Here is a 21,087-nt window from a genome sequence, read left to right as displayed (position 1 = left end):
ACAATTCATTATACCCGCGAATAGTTTTGAATAACTTTTTTCCTTTAGAAATTTTATTTTGTGCAGGGACTGTTCTAAACACGGGAAACATGTGACACTTTACAGGCATACTATAGTCACCCCCCAGGTATGAAATGTAAAGGAATATTTCACTTTTATTGTTTCACTTTAAGCATTATTAAAATCACTGCTCCCAAAAAAAGTCCGTTTTTAAAACTTTTTTTTTGCATTGATACATGTCCCCTGGGGCAGGACCCAGGTCCCCAAACACTTTTTATGACAATAACTTGCATATAAGCCTTTAAAATGAGCACTTTTGATTATTCAAGTTCATGTCCCATAGACTTTAACGGTGTTCGCGTGTTCAAACAATTTTTTTGCCTGTTCGCATGTTCTGCTGCGAACCGAACCGGGGGGTGTTCGACTCATCCCTAATAGCCACAAATTCAAGTGGAAAATGAATTTCACCATAATAATATTGATAAGAAATAGTAGAAAAATCCATAGAAAAATGAATAGCTGTCTACAAATAAGCAAACAGTGAGAAAATGATAAGCATGAATGAATAAGTTGAAAATGTTTCATTTCACCACTTTATAATAAGTCTCTTTTATGGAATTCCAAGATAAAAATTCAAGGCACTCAAACGAAATGTCAGTCATTTCTGAGATGAGATGCCAAAGGTGCGAGATAAAAATTTTAAGTTGCTATCTTAGAGTTGTGATGGTTTATCTCAGAATGTTGTTTTTTTATCTTTAGTTGTCCCCAGGGATCTTTTGTATGGCATCTATATTATATATCTCATTATGTAGCTGCCTAGAATACCGAAAGGAATATAGGGCTCTTACAATTTTCATAGATTGTCACGCTTTTTTTCTTTAAATTAAATCACTGCTGAAATCTCAATTCCTTGGCAAGGCACAAAGCATACAGAATATTTATGATTAGGTGACAGATATCCAGTCAGATAAAATGTAACCCCTTTTTCCCTAGTTTTTTCACTATCCCTCATTCAGATAGGGATCTGAATTCTCAGTATTGCCCAAACACACCTGACTCATCACAGAGCATTGACTCCTGTGTTTGGCCTAATGGCTTTTAATAGCATCCCCATTGCAGAAAATCAGACAACATCCTGTGCAGAGATTTGGCATTGTGAATCCTAGTGGACAACATTTCCCTGAAGGGATTAAAACATGCGTTACGCCCGGATCTAGCTTTTTCAGGTTTTAACTTTAGAAATTGTCACCCTTAGGTAATCAGCATAGTTTTTTTACTGAAAGGCTCCACAGTGTTTCTACCTTCAGACCCATTGTTGTGAGATAGAGATTGGCCCCTCTCTCCTCCCCCCATCTCTTCTATGTTTATAAGTACACTTCTCTGCTGTTGCGGTTCTAGTTTCTGATAAATCCAACATATATGCCTCTATAGACAAGGTAGTTGCAGGTGTGATTACTTAGCCTCTTAATCGGGTTGATGCTTGGTAAGGATTTTTCTCCTCTGATCTTGAGGGCTTTCTCCTCTGTAAAATCATTATTTCTGATGTTACTGTCTGGTCTTCCAGAACAGATGGTGCTTTGTACATTGTGAGAGAATTCCCTGTCAACTAGTTCCTCTCTGCTGTTAACCTCTGGTCATGGAGGAGAAGCTAGGTGTACCTCTAGCCCTGCATTGCAGGTGAAGGTTGTAAGAGGAGAGCCTTGTATCTCCCTAGATTGTCAGCAGGTAGAGAGCTCTAGTCTCCTGCTGTAGGTTTTCTCAGGCATGAACAGGGAATGCCTTAAAAACTCTGGAGGACCTGTCCAACGAGTAGTGAACTGTAGAGATCTAGATCCAGAAATGTATAGTGTCTTCTTCTAAATTGTTATGGGGATGCAACCAATTCATTATAAATGATAAGATACAAAAATGTAATAATTTTCATTTTTTATTCTTACTAATTGTATATGAGTGTGATATTAATTACTAGTATTATTTATTCCAGTGATACTATATCCTTAGACCGGCCATAGACGGTTCGAATCTCAGCTGTTTCAGCAGGAACCGGCCAAGATTCAAACCATGTATGGGCAGGCTATATGTACCAAGTTGATCGATTGATCAACTTCTGTACAACCAGCCTGCCGGATTCACTTGTGATTATCGCCAGCGACTGCTATAGCCGCTAGCAGTAATCACTGTCTTCTCCCAACGGGGACTGCTCCCCCCCTGCCGGGAGCAGACAATTGCTTTACAGGAGGGATTCCCCTGTCAGCACTGTCTGCGTTGATGGGGGAGTCATGGAAATGTATTTCTTTCGACCCGTGGTGGGCTGGGGACACCTGATGTAAGGAGGGACTCCGCTGGCTGGGGACACCTGATGTAAGGAGGGACTCCATTGGCTGGGGACACCTGATGTGTCAGAGAAGATCTCGGTTCAGGACACTTGCTGGGCACTCTGGAGTGCGCCGCGTCGCGCTGGTACGCGCTGGCGCCGGTTGCCCTATTTAGGTTGCTGGGATGCTGTGCTCGGTGCTGTCCGATCATCAGCTTCCTGTTCCCGTGCACTGTTTGATCTCTCTGTGACCCGGCTTGTTTACTGGACTCTGCTCTGCTATCCGCCTGCATCTGACCCCTGGCCTGCCTCCAACTTTGAACCTGCCTGACCCCTCTGTACCGTGCTGCCCGTCTGCTGCCAAACCTGCTTGTGACCTGGACTTTGTATCTGCCTGCTCCTTTTGTACCGTGCTGACTGCCTGTTGCCAACCTTGCTTGTGTTCGGATCTGCCTGCTCCTGCTCTGCACCTGTAGCTGACCTACAGCCTACCTATCATCTCCTGCCAGCTTGCATCAGGACCTTGGGCCTCGTCCCTGCTAACCACCCGCCAGGCTCTCATACCATTCTGTGCTCCCGTGCCTTCTGTGTGCTCTATCAGGGGCCGGGACCAGATACGTACGGAAGGCCATCCTCTGCTATATCAGGTTCGTCAGTCTGATACGGGTAAGTCTGACAGTATCGGACAGCCATGTCCGAGCCCGAGCAGGGGACCTCTCCCATGGAGGAGCTATGCAGACACCTGGCGGGTCTCACGCAGGCTGTGAAGAGCCTTCAAGAAGGTTATACCAGACTGGAGGAACGAGTTCAGGTGATATCCTCACCTGCTAACCCGCAAGGTGCTTCTGCTACCGGGCTCTCACCTGCACCCTCAGTGGTTATGCTACCTCCCGAACCCAGGGTCCCTACACCCGAAGGGTTTAGCGGAGAGCGCAACAAGTATCAAGCATTTCGTAACGCTTGCGAACTGTACTTCGCCTTGCAACCACGCACCTTCTCCTTGGAAGCAACCAGGGTGGGTTTTGTCATCTCTCTTCTATCTGGAGAACCACAGGCGTGGGCCCACCGTCTCCTGGAGCAAAAGTCAGTCTGGTGGATAGTCTGGATACCTTCTTTACTGCCATGTCTCAATTGTATGAGGACCCTCAGTTAAAAGCCACGGCCGAATCCGCCTTACACGCCCTACAACAGGGGCGCAGGCCTGCAGAAGACTATGTTCTGGAATTTAGGCATTGGAGTTCAGACACTGAATGGAATGATGCGGCCCTGCGATACCAATTCCGCTTAGGATTATCCGATTCGCTCAAAGACGAGCTGGCACGGGTAGGCGTACCCCAAACTCTTGAAGACCTTATTAACCTGTCGGTGCAGATTGATCGGCGCTTGAGAGAGCGTCGTTCCAAGAGGTCGGTCAACCAGTTCCGCCCCACTTGGGTCCTCCCCAAGGTCCCTAGTGCTACCAGCTCCGTAGGCCAAAGCCTTCAGGTACTGGCTGCCTCAGCCCTTGACACTTCTGAACCGATGCAACTGGGGCTTCTCTGCCCATCCCTCACTCCCGAAGAACGACAACGTCGACGGGTCAACAACTTATGCATGTACTGCGGGGAATCAGGTCACTATGTGAGATCCTGCCCAAATAAGACACGTAAGTCTCTTTCAGCTACTTCTAAAATCGCACCTGCCTTGCCTAACCTTGCTAACCATCTGGCTCTCTCCATTACCCTCCAGCTTCCAGGACAGGATCTGCTTACCCCGGTCATCATTGACTCAGGAGCATGCAGTTGCTTCATTGATCTCACCTTTGCGACTCAAAACCTTATCCCGCTCCGGACAAAATCGCAGGGACTTGCTGTCTATCTCGCGGATGGTTCCACCCTCAGCTCTGGTCCGGTCACCTTGGAAACCATCCACTGCTAGCCACCATGAACACCTGTCATCAGGAAACTCTCCGGCTGGATGCCATTTCTTCACCACTCTTCCCTATTATTCTAGGAATGCCTTGGTTGCAGGCGCATAACCCCAGTATCGATTGGGTTTCTGGGGAAGTCAAGTTCTCTTCCAGTTACTGCCAACAGCACTGTTTGCACGGAACTCCTGCAAAACCCAGTCAACTCTTGTGTCTGAACACCGACACGGAATCGCAGCAGGCGATTCCCATCCCTTAACAGGACTTCTCCGATGTCTTTAGCAAAAAAGGGGCTGAGACCCTTCCGCCTCATAGACCCTATGACTGTCCTATTGAGTTGTTGCCCGGATCTGAAGTTCCTTTTGGGAGAATATTCCCTTTAACAGAGCAGGAGCTGGGTACTCTCAAGGCGTATATCGATGAAAATCTTAAGAGAGGCTTTATCCGTCCTTCGACATCACCAGCCGGGGCAGGCATCTTTTTTGTCAAGAAAAAGGACCACTCGCTACGTCCCTGCATCGATTATAGAGAACTCAACAAGGTGACCATCAAAAATTGCTATCCCTTACCTCTTGTGCCAGAGCTGTTCCAAAGATTGGGTTCAGCAAAAATATTTACCAAACTCGACCTCCGTGGGGCCTATAACTTGATTCGCATCAGAGAGGGGGACGAGTGGAAAACAGCCTTCCGTACCAGTTTCGGACATTTTGAATACCTCGTCATGCCCTTCGGCCTGTGCAACGCACCGGCAACTTTTCAACATTTTGTAAATGACATTTTTCGTGACCTCCTGGATTTATATGTTATCGTATACCTGGACGACATTCTGATCTTCTCCTCTTCTGTTACCAAACATCGCAGGCATGTCAGGAATGTGTTAACCCGGCTCAGGCAGCATGGACTTTATGCTAAATTGGACAAATGCGATTTTGAGCTCCAGTGCATTCAGTTCCTTGGCCTAATCATCTCTACCGATGGTGTTAAAATGGACTCGCAAAAGGTTGCAGCTATTCTGGACTGGCCCGCTCCCTCCGATAGAAAAGGGGTCCAACGCTTTGTCGGTTTCGCCAATTTTTATCGGAAATTTATAAGGAGTTTTGCTACTATAATCGCCCCCATCACAGAACTGACGAAACAGGGAAATCGATTCTGTTGGTCTCCTCAGGCGCAAGCTGCCTATGATAAACTCAAGGAACTTTTTACTTCCGCTTCTGTCCTGAAGCACCCAGACCCTGCCTTGCCGTTTGTCCTTGAGGTGGACGCATCGGAGGTCGCGGTAGGGGCAGTACTGTCTCAGCAGCAAGGTGCCAAGGCTCTCCTTCATCCCGTATCCTTCTTCTCACGAAAACTTTCTGATGCAGAAAAAAATTACGATGTAGGAGATCGTGAGTTGCTGGCCATTAAAGCCGCACTTGAAGAGTGCCGCTACCTATTGGAGGGGGCCGCTCACCCCATTCTGATTTACACGGACCATAAAAATCTTGAGTATTTGAGAACGGCCAAGAGATTGAGACCACGACAGGCAAGATGGGCTCTGTTCTTCTCGAGATTTCAATTCCACATTACGTATAGGCCAGGTACCAAGAACACCAAACCAGATGCATTATCCCGTATGTTTCATGACTCCAGGGAATCTTTGCCTCCAGACACCATTCTCCCTGCTGGAAGTTTTCTGCTTTTTCAGGGAGATCTTATATCCCGGATCAAACAGGCCTCAAGAAATTGGTCCCCTTCTGTGGAAGGCGAGGTAAGCTTGCAAGACGGCTTATTCCGATACAAGGATAAAATCTTGGTCCCAGAGGATCTGAGGATTGCTTTACTGGAACTCTGCCACGACCACAAATTGGCTGGGCATTTTGGTGTGTTGAAAACAACAGAACTTGTACAGCGTACTTTTTGGTGGCCCCAGCTGGTAAGCGACTGCAAGAGCTTTGTGGAGTCCTGTATTACCTGCGCTCGGAGCAAGAGCAGCCGAACGAAGGCCTGGGGGCTATTAAGGCCCTTACCCGTGCCAGAAAGGCCATGGAAAATGATTGCGATGGACTTCATCGTTGAGCTCCCGTTGGCAGAAGGCTACTTCACCATCTTCGTCATTGTAGACAGACTGTCCAAGATGGCCCACTTTCTACCCATGAAGGGTACCCCATCAGCTTTGGAAACTGCAAAAATATTCATTAAGGAAATTTTACGCCTCCACGGAGTTCCCTCAAGTATAGTATCCAATCGTGGGGTTCAGTTTACCTCCAGATTCTGGAAAGCTCTCTGTAGGTCTCTGGAGATAGAATTGGCATTCTCTTCGGCCTACCACCCCCAGACGAATGGGCAGACGGAGAGAACTAATCAGTCGCTGGAACAGTACCTTCGTTGCTTTTCTGCCTTCTCACAAGACGACTGGGTCTCTCTCCTGCCTATTGTCGAGTTTGCCTACAACAACTCTGTGCATTCGGCCATCAAACAGACACCGTTTTTTGCGAACTACGGGTTTCACCCATCCTTTTTAACCAGTTCCTTACCTGAATGTGCGATTCCCGCAGTTTCTGAAACTATGAACTTCTTCATCAACAACAACAAACTATTGCAAGAAACAATGGCTAGAACCCAGGAATACAACAAAAAAATATATGACAGGAAGAAGCGAGGACAACTATTGCTAGAACCTGGCAATCAGGTCTGGCTGTCTACCAGCAACTTAAGGATGGCTTGTCCTTCGAGAAAGTTAGGTCCCAGGTTCATGGGTCCCTTTTCAGTCAAGAGAAAAATCAATGATGTGGCCTATGAGCTTGACTTACCTAATTCATTGAAAATCCATCCGGTTTTTCATGTATCCCTACTTAAACCCGTTACCCCCAACTCTTTTTCGGGTCGCAATACTGGCCCGCCTGAACCCGTAATTATCGACAACGAGGAGGAGTTTGAGGTGGAGGCAATTTTGGATTGTAGGAAGAGACGCAACCAAATCCAGTACTTGATCAAGTGGAGGGGGTATGGACCAGAAGACAATTCTTGGGAACCGGAGGCCAACTTGCACGCTGAAGAACTCTTAAGGGATTTTCAGAGTACCCATGTGGATAGGTTAGCCCGGCTGGGCATCCGGAGGCTGCCCTTAAGGAGGGGGCACTGTCAGAGAGGATCTCGGTTCAGGACACTTGCTGGGCACTCTGGAGTGTGCCGCGTCGCGCTGGCTCGCGCTGGCGCCAGTTGCCCTATTTAGGTTACTGGGATGCTGTGCTCGATGCTGTCCGATCATCAGCTTCCTGTTCCCGTGCTTCCTGTTTCCTGTGTACTGTTTGATCTCTCTGTGACCCGGCTTGTTTACTGGACTCTGCTCTGCTATCCGCCTGCATCTGACCCCTGGCCTGCCTCCGACTTTGAACCTGCCTGACCCCTCTGTACCGTGCCAACCGCCTGCTGCTAAACCTGCTTGTGACCTGGACTTTGTATCTGCCTGCTCCTTTTGTACCGTGCTGACTGCCTGTTGCCAACCTAGCTTGTGTTCGGATCTGCCTGCTCCTGCTCTGCACCTGTAGCTGACCTAAAGCCTACCTTTCATCTCCTGCCAGCTTGCATCAGGACTTTGGGCCTCATCCCTGCTAACCACCCGCCAGGCTCTCATACCATTCTGTGCTCCCATGCCTTCTGTGTGCTCTATCAGGGGCCGGGAACCAGATGCGTACGGGAGGCCATCCTCTGCTATATCGGGTTCGTCAGTCTCATATGGGTAAGTCTGACATGATGTAAGGAGGGACCTCGCTGGCTGGGGGCACCTTATGTAAGTAGGGACTCTGCTGGCTGGGGGCACTTGATGTAAGGAGGGACTCCACTGGCTGGGGACACCAGATGTAAGGAGGGACCTCGCTGGCTGGGGACACCTGGTGTAAGGGGGGACTCCACTGGCTGGGGACACCTGATGTAAGCAGGGACTCCTTACATCCTTGCTTGGCATGAGGGATTCCCCTGTCAGCACTGTGTGTGTTGATAGGGGAATCGTGCAAATTTATTTCCTGTGACCCGTGGTTGCAGGAAAGAAATTTGCATCATCTATGGCCTGCCTTATTCTCCAAAAATAATTGATACACATACATTACCTAACGGACCTATGATCTATGTTTCATGAAATCAATTCTTACTGTGCTTTTCTGCCTCCTTGTAACATCTTCCATGAGCTCCTGAACCCTCTCCTTTCCTCTCTCATTCCCATTCATTTGTAATGAGCAGAGAACGTTAGCTTCAGTCATGTGTAGTGTTTTTTGCACACTACACATGGTCCCTAGTCCATCTACATATACAGTGGAACCGTGGAGAACAAACAAAGCTACCATCTAACAGGAAGTCAGATCACAGCAACAAAAATTAGATTTGGAGGAGCTGAGAGCAATAAAAGATACTTTTTTTGAGTTAAGAATACATACTTGGACAGATTTTTTTTTTTTAAACCCAAATTTATTGTCACTTTAAATTGAACCTGAGTGGGATATTTGTCATATTATTTTTTTTGGCAATAAAGCCTATATTTATGAAACCCCTCAACATGACATTATATCAAGGTTCACAACACTTTCAAATAGGTCCAGAGAGAGAGATCTCAGCCATGACCTGGAGCTTACACAAGCCATTTTCATTTCACTCTTGGCAGCCAAGTACAGTAGCATCGACATGAAAGCAAGGTGAAATGGGTGCATCAGCTGGGACTGACTAACCTGTTGCTCTTCTGTGCTTTGTATAGACATAGAAAAATTGTGCTCTTAGTGCAAAAAGAGGTAATACAGCAACCAATATTCTGGACACAAAGAAATTACAAGAATATTTCATCTAAAAGCTGCGCAAAACCAAAATCTCTGTAATGATCAACACAAAAATGTTTGTGTGAAAAAATAAAATGAACTCATATTAAACCATAATAAACAATGTGCATCAACTAAATGGTGAAATAACAGTCCCATAAAAAACAATTTACTTATGCATAACAAAGAAAAAAATTAAAGAGAAATATATTAAAAAGTCTAAATGTGAAATTTTAAAATTGATGAAAGTCCATGTGTAAGAAACCCAAACCACCTCACAGACAAGTGTGCCAGTTCCCTTACCAAACAGTAATGATCTCCAAATGATATGAGATAAACAGCGCAGAAATCATCCAATTTGGGGGCCACCACTCAGGATACCACTGACTCCACTGTCCTTCACTGGTTATCCAAAGCCAGCACCTGGGTAGAAGATAGAACAAAGGACGAGTAGTACCCTAAAACCATATGATTTATTAAAAGTAGATATACTCATAAAATTTAGAGTAACACAAGAAAAACACACTACACCAGGGATCAACAGCAGGTGTACAACATCATACGCCACTGGACTCACCCTACAGTGTCTTGCAAAAGTATTCACCCCCTTGGCTTTTTACCTATTTTGTTACGTTACAGCCTTTAGTTCAATGTTTATTTTAATTGGAATTATATGTGATGGATCAGAACACAATAGTCTAAGTTGGTGAAGTAAAATTAGAAAAATATATACATAAAACTATTTTTCAGAAATAAAAAAATGATAATTGGCATGTGTATATGTATTCACCCCTTTGTTAAGAAGCCCATAAAAAGCTCTGGTGCAACCAATTACCTTCAGAAGTCACATAATTCATGTGTGCAATACTTCCTGTGTGCAATCTAAGTGTCACTTGATCTGTCATTACATATTCACACCTTTTTGAAAGACCACAGAGGCTGCAACACCTAAGCAAGAGGCACCACTAACCAAACACTGCCATGAAGTCCAAGGAACACTCCAAACAAGTAAGGGACAATGTTGTTGAGAAGTACAAGTCAGGGTTAGGTTATAAAAAATATCCAAATCTTTGATGATCCCTAGGAGCACCATCAAATCTATTATAACCAAATGGAAAGAACATGGCACAACAGCAAACCTGCTAAAAGATGGCCTCACACCAAAACTCACTGACCGGGCAAGGAGGGCATTAATCAGAAAGGCATCACAGAGACCTAAGGTAACCCTGGAGGAGCTGCAGAGTTCCACAGCAGAGACTGGAGTATCTGTACATAGGACAACAATAAGCTGTGCGCTCCATAGAGTTGGGCTTTATGGCAGAGTGGCCAGAAGAAAGCCATTACTTTCAGCAAAAAACAAAATGGCACGTTTTGAGTTTGCGAAAAGGCATGTGGGAGACTCCCAAAATGTATGGAGGAAGGTGCTCTGGTCTGATGAGACTAAAATTGAACTTTTTGGCCATCAAAGAAAACGCTGTCTGGCGCAACACATCACATCACCCAAAGAACACCCTCCCCACAGTGAAACATGGTGGTGGCAGCATCATGCTGTGGGGATGTTTTTCAGCAGTCGGGACTGGGAAACTGGTCAGAGTTGAGGGAAAGATGTGTAGCACTAACTCAAGGTGGAGCTGCTGGTTTAAATGGGTCTGTTACCTTCACTTTGCTTCCCTCTGTTTCACCGGCACCGGATTTAGGGGTTCCGTTGAGTTTACTGCTGGTTCACACACGCACCAACACTGGAGTACGTTTTCAATGCTTTATTGAACAGTCAAACTTTAGGAAGTAGCAGGAAAGAGACGGAAAAGGAAACTCTCAGGAGAAACTCAAATATGTTCAAATAATTATGTGGAATGCGTTTACCTCATGGGACACACTCTTTGCTCGTCTGGATAGGCCTCTCTCACCGGTCTAGCAGCCAGTACGCAGCACGAATCTAAAGTGTCTGCCACAGACTTACTTGGGGGGGTAAATCTGCACAATCCTCTGCCACAGGATGTATCAGATCTTCTGCAGTGAACAGTCAGTCACTGTGCCTGAACCTTTAAGCTGAACCGGCGACACTATGCTGTATGGTTACTTCTTTTGGATACGTCCTCCAGCCGAGTCACCAGGCCCCTCTATAGACCAGCACGCTGCGTGATCTCTCCAAGACGGGTCCTCCCCTGGGATCTCCTCGGCTGTCCAGCTTCGTCACACAGGACCGACAGCTCAGGACCATTCCTCGGCAGCGGTGGTAGGCCCCAGACAAGCCTCTGGACCCACCCCTGCGCCGTAGCATCGTGGGCCTCCCGATCGGAGGACCATGAGGTAGCTCCTTAACTCATACCTGTTGGCCAGGAGGGCCAGCAGGTGGCTGTAAAACGACCCTAGAACATGGCGTCTGTCCCATAAATACTCTCGCCGAGAATGCAACTCGGAGGACCACCTCCACCGAGCTTGCCTCCGAGACAGAGGAGCATCTATACACTTCGACACGTTGCCCTCCCAACACTGACTAATGATAACAGCGACACCCACCGGTCAGCACGGAAGCACACACAACGTCAGCCAAGCTGGAACAGAGGCGAACTTTTAACTTTCCTAACACACAATTTACTAAATTTACCTAATCTGCGGTAGATTGTAAATCTACCAGCGCTACATACTCCCCCCACTACAATAGACGTTGTCCCCAACGTCTGTCCTAAATGCAGTAACAGTAACTCTCAAGCCTGAGAGTAGCATTTGAGTTTCTCATAACTTTAGATAGGTAAAGAGAGAAAAAGTACAGACATTATAAGACTTATATCTACAAAACATTATGTTCACGGCCGCGAACAAAACCACAATATAAAATTTTTCTTACAACCTCACTAACTAACTAGCTGAAAAGCCTCCCAGCTATACATATGATCCGATGATCCCTGAAAAAGAAACATATTTAAGCACACATATATACACACTACGTAACACCAGGAGCAAAGCCTCATTTAAAAATGAGACTCTCTTCCCATGATCCATACCAAAATATATATATATATTCTTTAGTTGTCCATCCCTGCATAAGAACTTTTCTTTTTTTTTTTAGAAAAGAAATCCGGCTAGCAAAAGAAGTCCTTGGATTTAAACAGTGAACAGGATCTGTAGATCTTGACCACACAGATCTCTTTGCCCTGTCGCTGTCTAACTAGCTAACTTCAAAGTAATAGTGTCCACAATTACCAGTAAAACCGAGGATCTGGTAGAGTCACATACTTTCCTTCTTTATATACAGTGGTAATAAAGTATACAGCATTGTCCTTTCCTGGTCTGCAGATTACCACTTTATCAGCACAGATATGCCAACCATAGTTCCAATGAACAAAGCATCCGTTAAAACGTTCATCCATCCGGACAGAACATCCAGTCTTTCTAAAGGGTTTAGGCACAGACAAGTAGTCCCAAATAGCTTTGTTGTACCAAAGTTCCCGATTAGCTTCAATCTCCCACATGACATCCTGGGGCACATAGGGGAACTCTAATCCATACTCTGCGGCCACACGCTTGTTTAACATCCTTTGCAAGCGAGCAAGTTTCGGCAAAGATCTGTCTTTCCCCATACCAGGCGGTACACAAGAGTCCAATGACTTTTTCACCATAGACCCAGCCGGTGTCTGTAGCGAATCAATAACTTTTGACAAAGTCCCAGCAACAGTACTGTGCATCTCCACACAGGGCGACGTCGTCCCAGAACTCATGGCAGTCCATTCAGGAAGAGTTATTGTGGAGGCAACATCTTCGCCTTGTGACCACAATAGCTCTTGCGACATGGTTTCGAACAAGTCATCATCCCCAGAAAGATCCGACATGGATTCTATTTCCGAGTCTCTCAATTCTTCTGCTGGCAAATACTTATTTACAGTCCCCAACAATGGCTTACCCGTTCCAGACGTAGACTCCGGTAGCTCCGGCTCAGGTAACCTCTGGGGTAGGCCTCGACCACGGCCGTGAGAAGCCTTCACATAGCTCACCTTCTTCTGAGTAGGCACCACAGGAACCGGTGTAGTGGATTCAGAAATCAAAGTAATGTCTCCTGATGAGACGGCAGCAGCGTCTCTCACTGAAACATTATCGGCAGCAACAGGCGTAGTGGCGGCCTGTCGCTCTCTCTCTGTAGTGATAGCAGCTTCCACTGTAGTGATACCTGTCACCCAATCCATCCGGTAGGCACGGGGTGGCATAGTAGGTGGCTCCACTACAAACAAGTACTCTCCACATTGCGGACATCGGCCGAATGGACGAAGATGCACGGCCAATCCTCCACACCGATGGCAGGTCATGCCCAGTCCCTCAACATCTCCCGAGGTATACAGGACAAACTTCCCCTGCGGTTTCATTCGAACTCCAGTATCCGTGAGCAGAGTTCCAGATTGCACAGTATTCATCACGGTGCTTGCAGGGAACACTCTGGGTCCCTAAACCAATTGCAAAGCCGGAAAAGACATGGCCACACTCTGATCTTTTCAGCTCGACCACGAGGCCTCTCTTCTCCTCTGGCGCCAAGCACACTACACGCGTCCCACGCGGCAGCAAGTAGGGTAACTCCTCCCACTTGTTCTTTCAGTCACGTAGCTCCCGGGCCTCTTCTGGCGCCCAGCGTCTACGCACTTAAAAGCAAAGTCCTGTAGTTTAACCTTTCCTCTTCCTGAAAAGATTTTTTTTTCAAAGTCCAGCTCTCTCTATAAACTCCCGGTAAAACACTCCACTGGGTTGCAATAATTGTCGGTCAACAAATCCCGGACGACGCCCCCACATGTAGCACTAACTCACGGTGAAGCTGCTGGTTTAAATGAGTCTGTTACCTTCACTTTGCTTCCCTCTGTTTCACCGGCACCGGATTTAGGGGTTCCGATGAGTTTACTGCTGTTTCACACACGCACCAACACTGGAGTACGTTTTCAATGCTTTATTGAACAGTCAAACTTTAGGAAGTAGCAGGAAAGAGACGGAAAAGGAAACTTTCAGGAGAAACTCAAATATCTTCTTGCAAAATTTTAGCAACAAATGTTCCGGTAGAATTCAAATATTTATGTGGAATGTGTTCCCCTCATGGGACACACTCTTTGCTCGTCTGGATAGGCCTCTCTCACCGGTCTAGCAGCCAGTACGCAGCACGAATCTAAAGTGTCTGCCACAGACTTACTTGGGGGGGTAAATCTGCACAATCCTCAGGATGTATCAGATCTTTTGCAGTGAACAGTCAGTCACAGTGCCTGAACCTTTAAGCCGAACTGGCGACACTATGCTGTATGGTTACTTCTTTTGGATACGTCCTCCAGCCGAGTCACCAGGCCCCTCTATAGACCAGCACGCTGCGTGATCTCTCCAAGACGGGTTCACCCCTGAGATCTCCTCAGCTGTCCAGCTTCGTCACACAGGACCGACAGCTCAGGACCATTCCTCGGCCGTGTTGGTAGGCCCCAGACAAGCCTCTGGACCCACCCCTGCGCCGTAGCATCCAGGCCTCCTGATCGGAGGACCACGAGGTAGCTCCTTAACACATAACTGTCGGCCAGGAGGGCTAGCAGGTGGCTGTAAAATGACCTTAGAACATGGCGTCTGTCCCATAAATACCCTCGCCCAGAATGCAACTCGGAGGACCACCTCCACCGAGCTTGCCTCCGAGACAGAGGAGCATCTATACACTTCGACACGTTGCCCTTCCAACACTGACTAATGGTAACAGCGACACCCACAAGTCAGCACGGAAGCACACACAACGTCAGCCAAGCTGGAACAGAGGCGAACTTTTAACCTTCCTAGCACACAATTTACTAAATTTACCTAATCTGCGGTAGATTGTAAATCTACCAGCGCTACAGATGGATGGAGCTAAATACACGGATATTCTTGAGCAAAACCTGTACAACTCTGTGTGTGATTTGAGGCTAGGACGGAGGTTCATCTTCCAGCAGGACAATGACCCCAAACACACTGCTAAAGCAACACTTGAGTGGTTTAAAGGGAAACATGTAAATGTGTTGGAATGGCCTAGTCAAAGCCCAGACCTCAATCCAATAGAAAATCTGTGGTCAGACTTAAAGATTGCTGTTCACAAGCGCAAACCATCCAACTTGAAGGAGCTGGAGCAGTTTTGCAAGGAGGAATGGGCAAAAATCCCAGTGGTAAGATGTGGCAAGCTCATAGAGACTTATCCAAAGCGACTTGAAGCTGTGATAGCCGCAAAAGGTGACTCTACAAAGTATTGACTTTAGGGGGGTGAATAGTTATGTACATTGACTTTTTCTGTTATTTTGTCCTATTTGTTGTTTGCTTCACAATCAAAAAAAAAAAAAATCTTCAAAGTTGTGGGTATGTTCTGTAAATTAAATGATGCAAATCCTCAAACAATCCACGTTAATTCCAGGGAACTAAACACGAAAAATGCCAAGGGGGTGAATACTTTTGCAAGGCACTGTATGTGCATTTGGTCTGGTGCAACGGATATCTTCAGGGGATAAAGACAGGGGCCACTGGCATATAGTGGATCTATATATGTAAAACTTGATAAATTCCAGGTGATAACAATTAAAAAAACAAACAAGAAGTAGCACGGCCACCATTTTGCTGCATCACTTACGGCTGGAAATGACAAAACAGGAAGTGACAAAACAGGAAGTCCATCGGACGCCATCTTGCCAAGGTAAGGAAGTTATCAAAACACCATATTACCAATCACAAAAACCTGTTCAATACCAATGGCAATTGCGGACCACCTGCCTGCAATATATTGGACTGGACTGGAGGCCCATGCAGGCAAAGCTGCCTACTTTTGGGTCTAGGGCACGCGCATAAGATAGGAAACAAAGAGATCTTTAATAAAAATCAGTACACATTACACATATTACACATTGTTAGGCACACATTTAACCCCTTGATTGCCCTAGATGTTAACCCCTTCCCAGCCAGTGTGATTAGCACTGATCACTGTATTGGTGTCACTGGTGATGTCAGTGGCAGCTAGTAAGTCCCCCCCTCCAGTGTCAGTGTCATATTGCCCACTGCACTATCGCAGTTCCATTATATGCTGCTGATTACCGCCATTAGTACTATAAAAAGAAAATTCCAATATATATCAATCAATATACACTTATTGGGATTGTTTTTATCAAAGACATGTAGCAGAATACATTTTGGCCAAAATTTATGAAGAAAGCAGAAAGTAAAATATATTGTTTTTTTTGTGTTTTTTTTCAAAACTTTTGGTCTTTTTTTTATTTACATGGCAAAAAATAAAAAACCCAGTGGTGATTTTTATTTTTTTTTTAAACGAAACCCTGCTTATAGCGTGTTACTGCGTTTAGCAGCGTTTACAAGCTGTTACAGGCATTTGGCGTTTCAAATGCTTCTGAAGATCCGTCTGAACCCATTTTTTTTTTGCATTCCAAAAAAAGCTTCTAAACGCAACTGCCTAGAAATGACTATAAATGACCCTGTGTACATGTACTCATAAGGTGACATAGAGGAGAGTTCAGGAGCAGCTGAAAAAAATGCCCAACTGCTCCTAAACGTCCGTTTACAAGCAGCAGTGTACATGAGGCCTAAATTAATATTACAAGTAATGTCCCAATCTACATTGAGACCGAACTGACTGTACATTTTTAAATTATATATCCATCGAATCTTCAAACGTGAAACCACTCAAATATTGTTACTCACCCTCCAATGTGGGGAAAACATATTGGCAAAGCACAGAGTTAGGGTTAAAGAGGTGAATTTTAGGGTAAGGAGTTCAATTTATTGATGCTGAAAATTTATGTGCCAAAATTTCTGATGCTGAAATTCTTGTGTCCAACACAATGAAGCCCGTTTTAACAGTTTAACAGAACGCGTTTTACCCTCATATTTTTGCTTGCAGATGGAACAGGAAAGACTGGCTGTGATAGAGCGAGATAACCAGTTCCTCATGGAGAAGATCAGTCACATTATACGCACCAGAGGTGGAGTTGACAATTGGAACACTTCTTATATACAAAGGCAAGTTATGCTGTTATAGAATTTAAGCAAGATTGGAAATGTTGACCACATTTTTTACTAAATCGTGGTAATTTAACCACTTGCTGCCCGCCATATAGCAGAAAGTGGTTTCAATATCCTGACTGGGCGTCATATGACCCCTTCAGGATATTAAGTCCCTCAGGGGCGCGCATCATGGTGATCGTTGTTGCGGTGTGTCAGTCTGACACACCGCAACTCTGATCTAGGTAAAGAGTCTCTGACGGAGACTCTTTACCACGTGATCAGCCGTGTCCAATCAAGGCTGATCACGATGTAAATAGGAAGAGCCGGTGATCGGCTTTTCCACACTCGTGTCTGACAGACGTGAGTAGAGGAGAGCCCATCAGCTGCTCTCCTGACAGGGGGAGTCTGTGCTGATTGTTTATCAGCATAGCCCCCCCTCGGATTCCGCTCCAGGACCACCATCATGCCGCCCAGGACCACCAGGATGGCCATCCACACTAGACCACCAGGTATGCCCCCCCTAGACCCCCAGGGAAATACCAATCTGTGCCCAGGCAGCTGCCAATCAATGCCCAGGCAGCTGTCAATCAGTGCCCAGTCACAATACCTACCACTGCCAGTGCCACCAGGGATGCCTATCAGTGCCGCGTATCAGTGCCCATCAGTGCCACGTATCAATGCCCATCAGTGCCGCCTATCAGTGCCCATCAGTTCCCAGCAGTGCTTCCTTTCAGTGCCCAGCAGTGCCGCCTATCAGTGCCCATCGGTGCCCAGCAGTGCCGCCTATCAGTGCCACCCATAAGAACCCATCTTTGCAGCCTATCAGTGCCCATCAGTGTCGCCTATCAGTGCCCATCAGTGCTCACCAGTGCCACCCATGAGTTCCCATCAGTGCCGCCTCTCAATGCCCATCAGTGCTGCATATCAGTGCCACCCATCAGTGCCGCCTACCAGTGCCCATCAGTGCCGCATATCAGTGCCCATCGTCAGTGCCCGTCAGTGCCCACTCATTTGTGCCACCTCATCGGTGCCACCTTATCAGTGCCCATCAGTGAAAGAGAAAACGTACTTATTTACAAAATTTTATAACAGAAACAAAAGCAAAACTTTTATTTTTTTCAAAATTTTCGTTCTTTTTTTATTTGTTTAGCAAAAAATAAAAACTGCAGAGGTGATCAAATACCACCAAAAGAAAGCTCTATTTGTGGGAACAAAATAAAAATTTAGTTTTGTACAGTGATGGATGACCGCGCAATTGTCATTCAAACTGCGACAGCACTGAAAGCTGAAAATTGATCTGGGCAGGAAGGTGTATAAGTGCCCTGTATTGAAGTGGTTAAAGCTGAATTCCTGGAATTCAGCTTCTTTGTAAAAACTGTAGGCATACCATGAGTTAAATCTAATGAGGCCTGTCACCTCCTAGACCTATCTCTATTCACATCTGACAGGTTTATTGTGCTCCAGTAAGATAGCTATGTGAACTTATTCACAAAATACAAAGGTTTCTGTGACTGGGCAGCAGAGGGGAGGGGGTGGGTATAGCTGCTCTATGTGTTTGTGTCTCTTCTCACAGCTGGGGTGTAACCGATGGGAGTGCAAAAAACCTATCACAAATATGTAATAGGTATATGTCTTGGAGGTGGCATGATCCTAAGTGGACTTAACTCACAGGGGGTCATTTACTAAGATTCCCAGGAAGTATGGGCGCTCTACATTTAATAGTGCCCAATTAAAGTCAATTAAGACTTCAACTGGGTGGACATGCAAATGGAAAAGCGCACTGATGCCGGCGAACATGCCTGTCACACCGGCATATGCGTGAATTGTTGAAGTCATTGGGGCTCGAACCTGCAAAATCAAAATCCTCATTGAAAGCTTGTATGCAGATTATTGGCCATAAAAAGTGTATGGGGACTCGGGTACTGCCCTGGGGGACATGTATCAATGCAAAAAAGTTTTTAAAATTATCATTTTTAAAGGAGCAGTGATTTTAATTATTCTTAAAGTGAAACAATAAAAATGTTTGTGTCCTTAACAACCAATGTGTTCCCCCTGACAGCTGAATGTAAAAAAAAATAGTGAAAAAAATGGCGTGGGGTCCCCCCCCACGAAAGGAAGGTGAAAGGAATTCCAACCTGGAAAAGCAAACAAGTGTAGGGAATAGTGTGTAGGTAACAAAGTAGAGTGTGTTTACACTCTACTTTGTTACCTACACATTATTCCCTACACTTGTTTGCTTTTCCAGGTTGGAATTCCTTTCACCTTTTCCTCCTCTTCATAAGGTCATATTCATCACCCCTTCATCCCATTTCCCTACACTGATCCAGTCTGGGGGGCTCTCTGTGCTGGTGCTGCCGCCGGGATATGCCCCCTCAGCTTCGGACCCTGGCATACTGGCTGGTTGGGCATGTGGGGCTATGCTACCTCTGCGCATACATGTTGTAAGTCCATGTTTTTGGTGAGGGAATAGAGAAGTTATGTTCCATCATTACCCATTTGCCTTTCAATATCATTCATTATTGCTATCTCCCCGATTCATAGGTGGTCACTACGGTTATGCTCCTGATGAGGGGCTATAAGGTCCCGAAACGACGTAGAGCTCACAACTACCGTTATGTGTACACAATGATCAACCATATGCGTATGAATGTTCCTAATTTATTGTATGTTTATGTTTGCAATAGAAATCCTTGTTGGAATGTATATTTTTTTGATGACTACAGATAATCATTATAGAGCTATGTGCTAACATATATAGAGCTATGTGCCTAAATATGTAAATATATGAAATTTTGTATCATTTTAATAATAAATCACACTCTTATTCAATCTATATTTCTGCTCCCTTGTGCCTCATTCAAAGTCCTGCACCTGAAAATATATGTGTCACTGGCGCAAAACCTATCCTATCAAAAATAGTGTAAGTGGTATTTATAGCTGCTGCATCCAAAAAATGTTTTTCAGAGAAAAATTAAATTAAAAGTGCTATGTGAGTGGATGCGCTGCTCCCATCTGTGCTCTCTATATTACCTGTGTATGTGCTATCTTAATAGCCTAATTTGGTTCACCATCCACCTAACAGGTTATATCTCATTTATACAATAATCATATGTTTGTATAATTCATCACATGTGAACAACAACTTAATCCAAATACTTTAAATCATATAAAAAGTCCAGTGACATATGTCACATAATGATAGACTCTTCTTCATATGTGTTGCAAATCATCCGTTATAATTGCCGTGGGCGGCGTGCTCTTGTGTGTGGTATCAGATTAAAGTGACTTAGTGCTTCACCACCACCTGTGAGATTTGCCACTCACCAGATTAATCTTTAAAACTGCACCTTTGGTTCATTAACAGGGATAACCACTCCACTCAAAGGAAACTTTCTCCAATATCTATACCAGGTCCTCAATGTTCCTCATGCAAACGGATAAAAAACCATCATCGCGCAATAACGTTTAAAACCTTTATTCCATACATAAAAAACACTTTGCACTCACATTTCCAAGTGCCATTAGGCCGGCACCGAGCTTTTCCCGCAGTTAAGGACGGGTGGGCACTGCAGCCCGGTTCGTCTGGTGTGTGCTAGATGGTCTCCGTTGCCGCTTACGTTCCCCCCTATTTGCGTTCGCGTCCTCTCCAAACCCCGTTCGTTCCCGGTCACGTGGGTACGGTAATCTCCCAGCAGCCTCTACGCGTTTCGCAATCAAATTTGCGTCATCAGGAAGCTTCCTGATGACGCAAATTTGATTGCGAAACGCGTAGAGGCTGCTGGGAGATTACCGTACCCACGTGACCGGGAACGAACGGGGTTTGGAGAGGACGCGAACGCAAATAGGGGGGAACGTAAGCGGCAACGGAGACCATCTAGCACACACCAGACGAACCGGGCTGCAGTGCCCACCCGTCCTTAACTGCGGGAAAAGCTCGGTGCCGGCCTAATGGCACTTGGAAATGTGAGTGCAAAGTGTTTTTTATGTATGGAATAAAGGTTTTAAACGTTATTGCGCGATGATGGTTTTTTATCCGTTTGCATGAGGAACATTGAGGACCTGGTATAGATATTGGAGAAAGTTTCCTTTGAGTGGAGTGGTTA

General features: G+C 45.6%; 1 protein-coding gene across 2 annotated transcripts in view; it reads left to right on the top strand.

Moving 5' to 3' along the window:
* CFAP97D1 (CFAP97 domain containing 1) overlaps positions 1-21,087 on the top strand; it is a 353,382-nt gene that overhangs the window by 147,608 nt on the left and 184,687 nt on the right. For both annotated transcript variants that reach the window (XM_073608218.1, XM_073608217.1), the window contains exon 3: positions 16,881-16,999. In XM_073608218.1, coding sequence (XP_073464319.1) covers positions 16,881-16,999 — 119 coding nt within the window. The remainder of the gene's footprint in view (positions 1-16,880; positions 17,000-21,087) is intronic.

This window comes from Aquarana catesbeiana, linkage group LG12 (genome assembly GCF_042186555.1).
Source record: "Aquarana catesbeiana isolate 2022-GZ linkage group LG12, ASM4218655v1, whole genome shotgun sequence".
In the NCBI taxonomy this organism is placed as follows: domain Eukaryota; kingdom Metazoa; phylum Chordata; class Amphibia; order Anura; family Ranidae; genus Aquarana; species Aquarana catesbeiana.
Note: the sequence above shows the minus strand (reverse complement) of the source record. Positions and strands in the feature narration are given on the sequence as shown.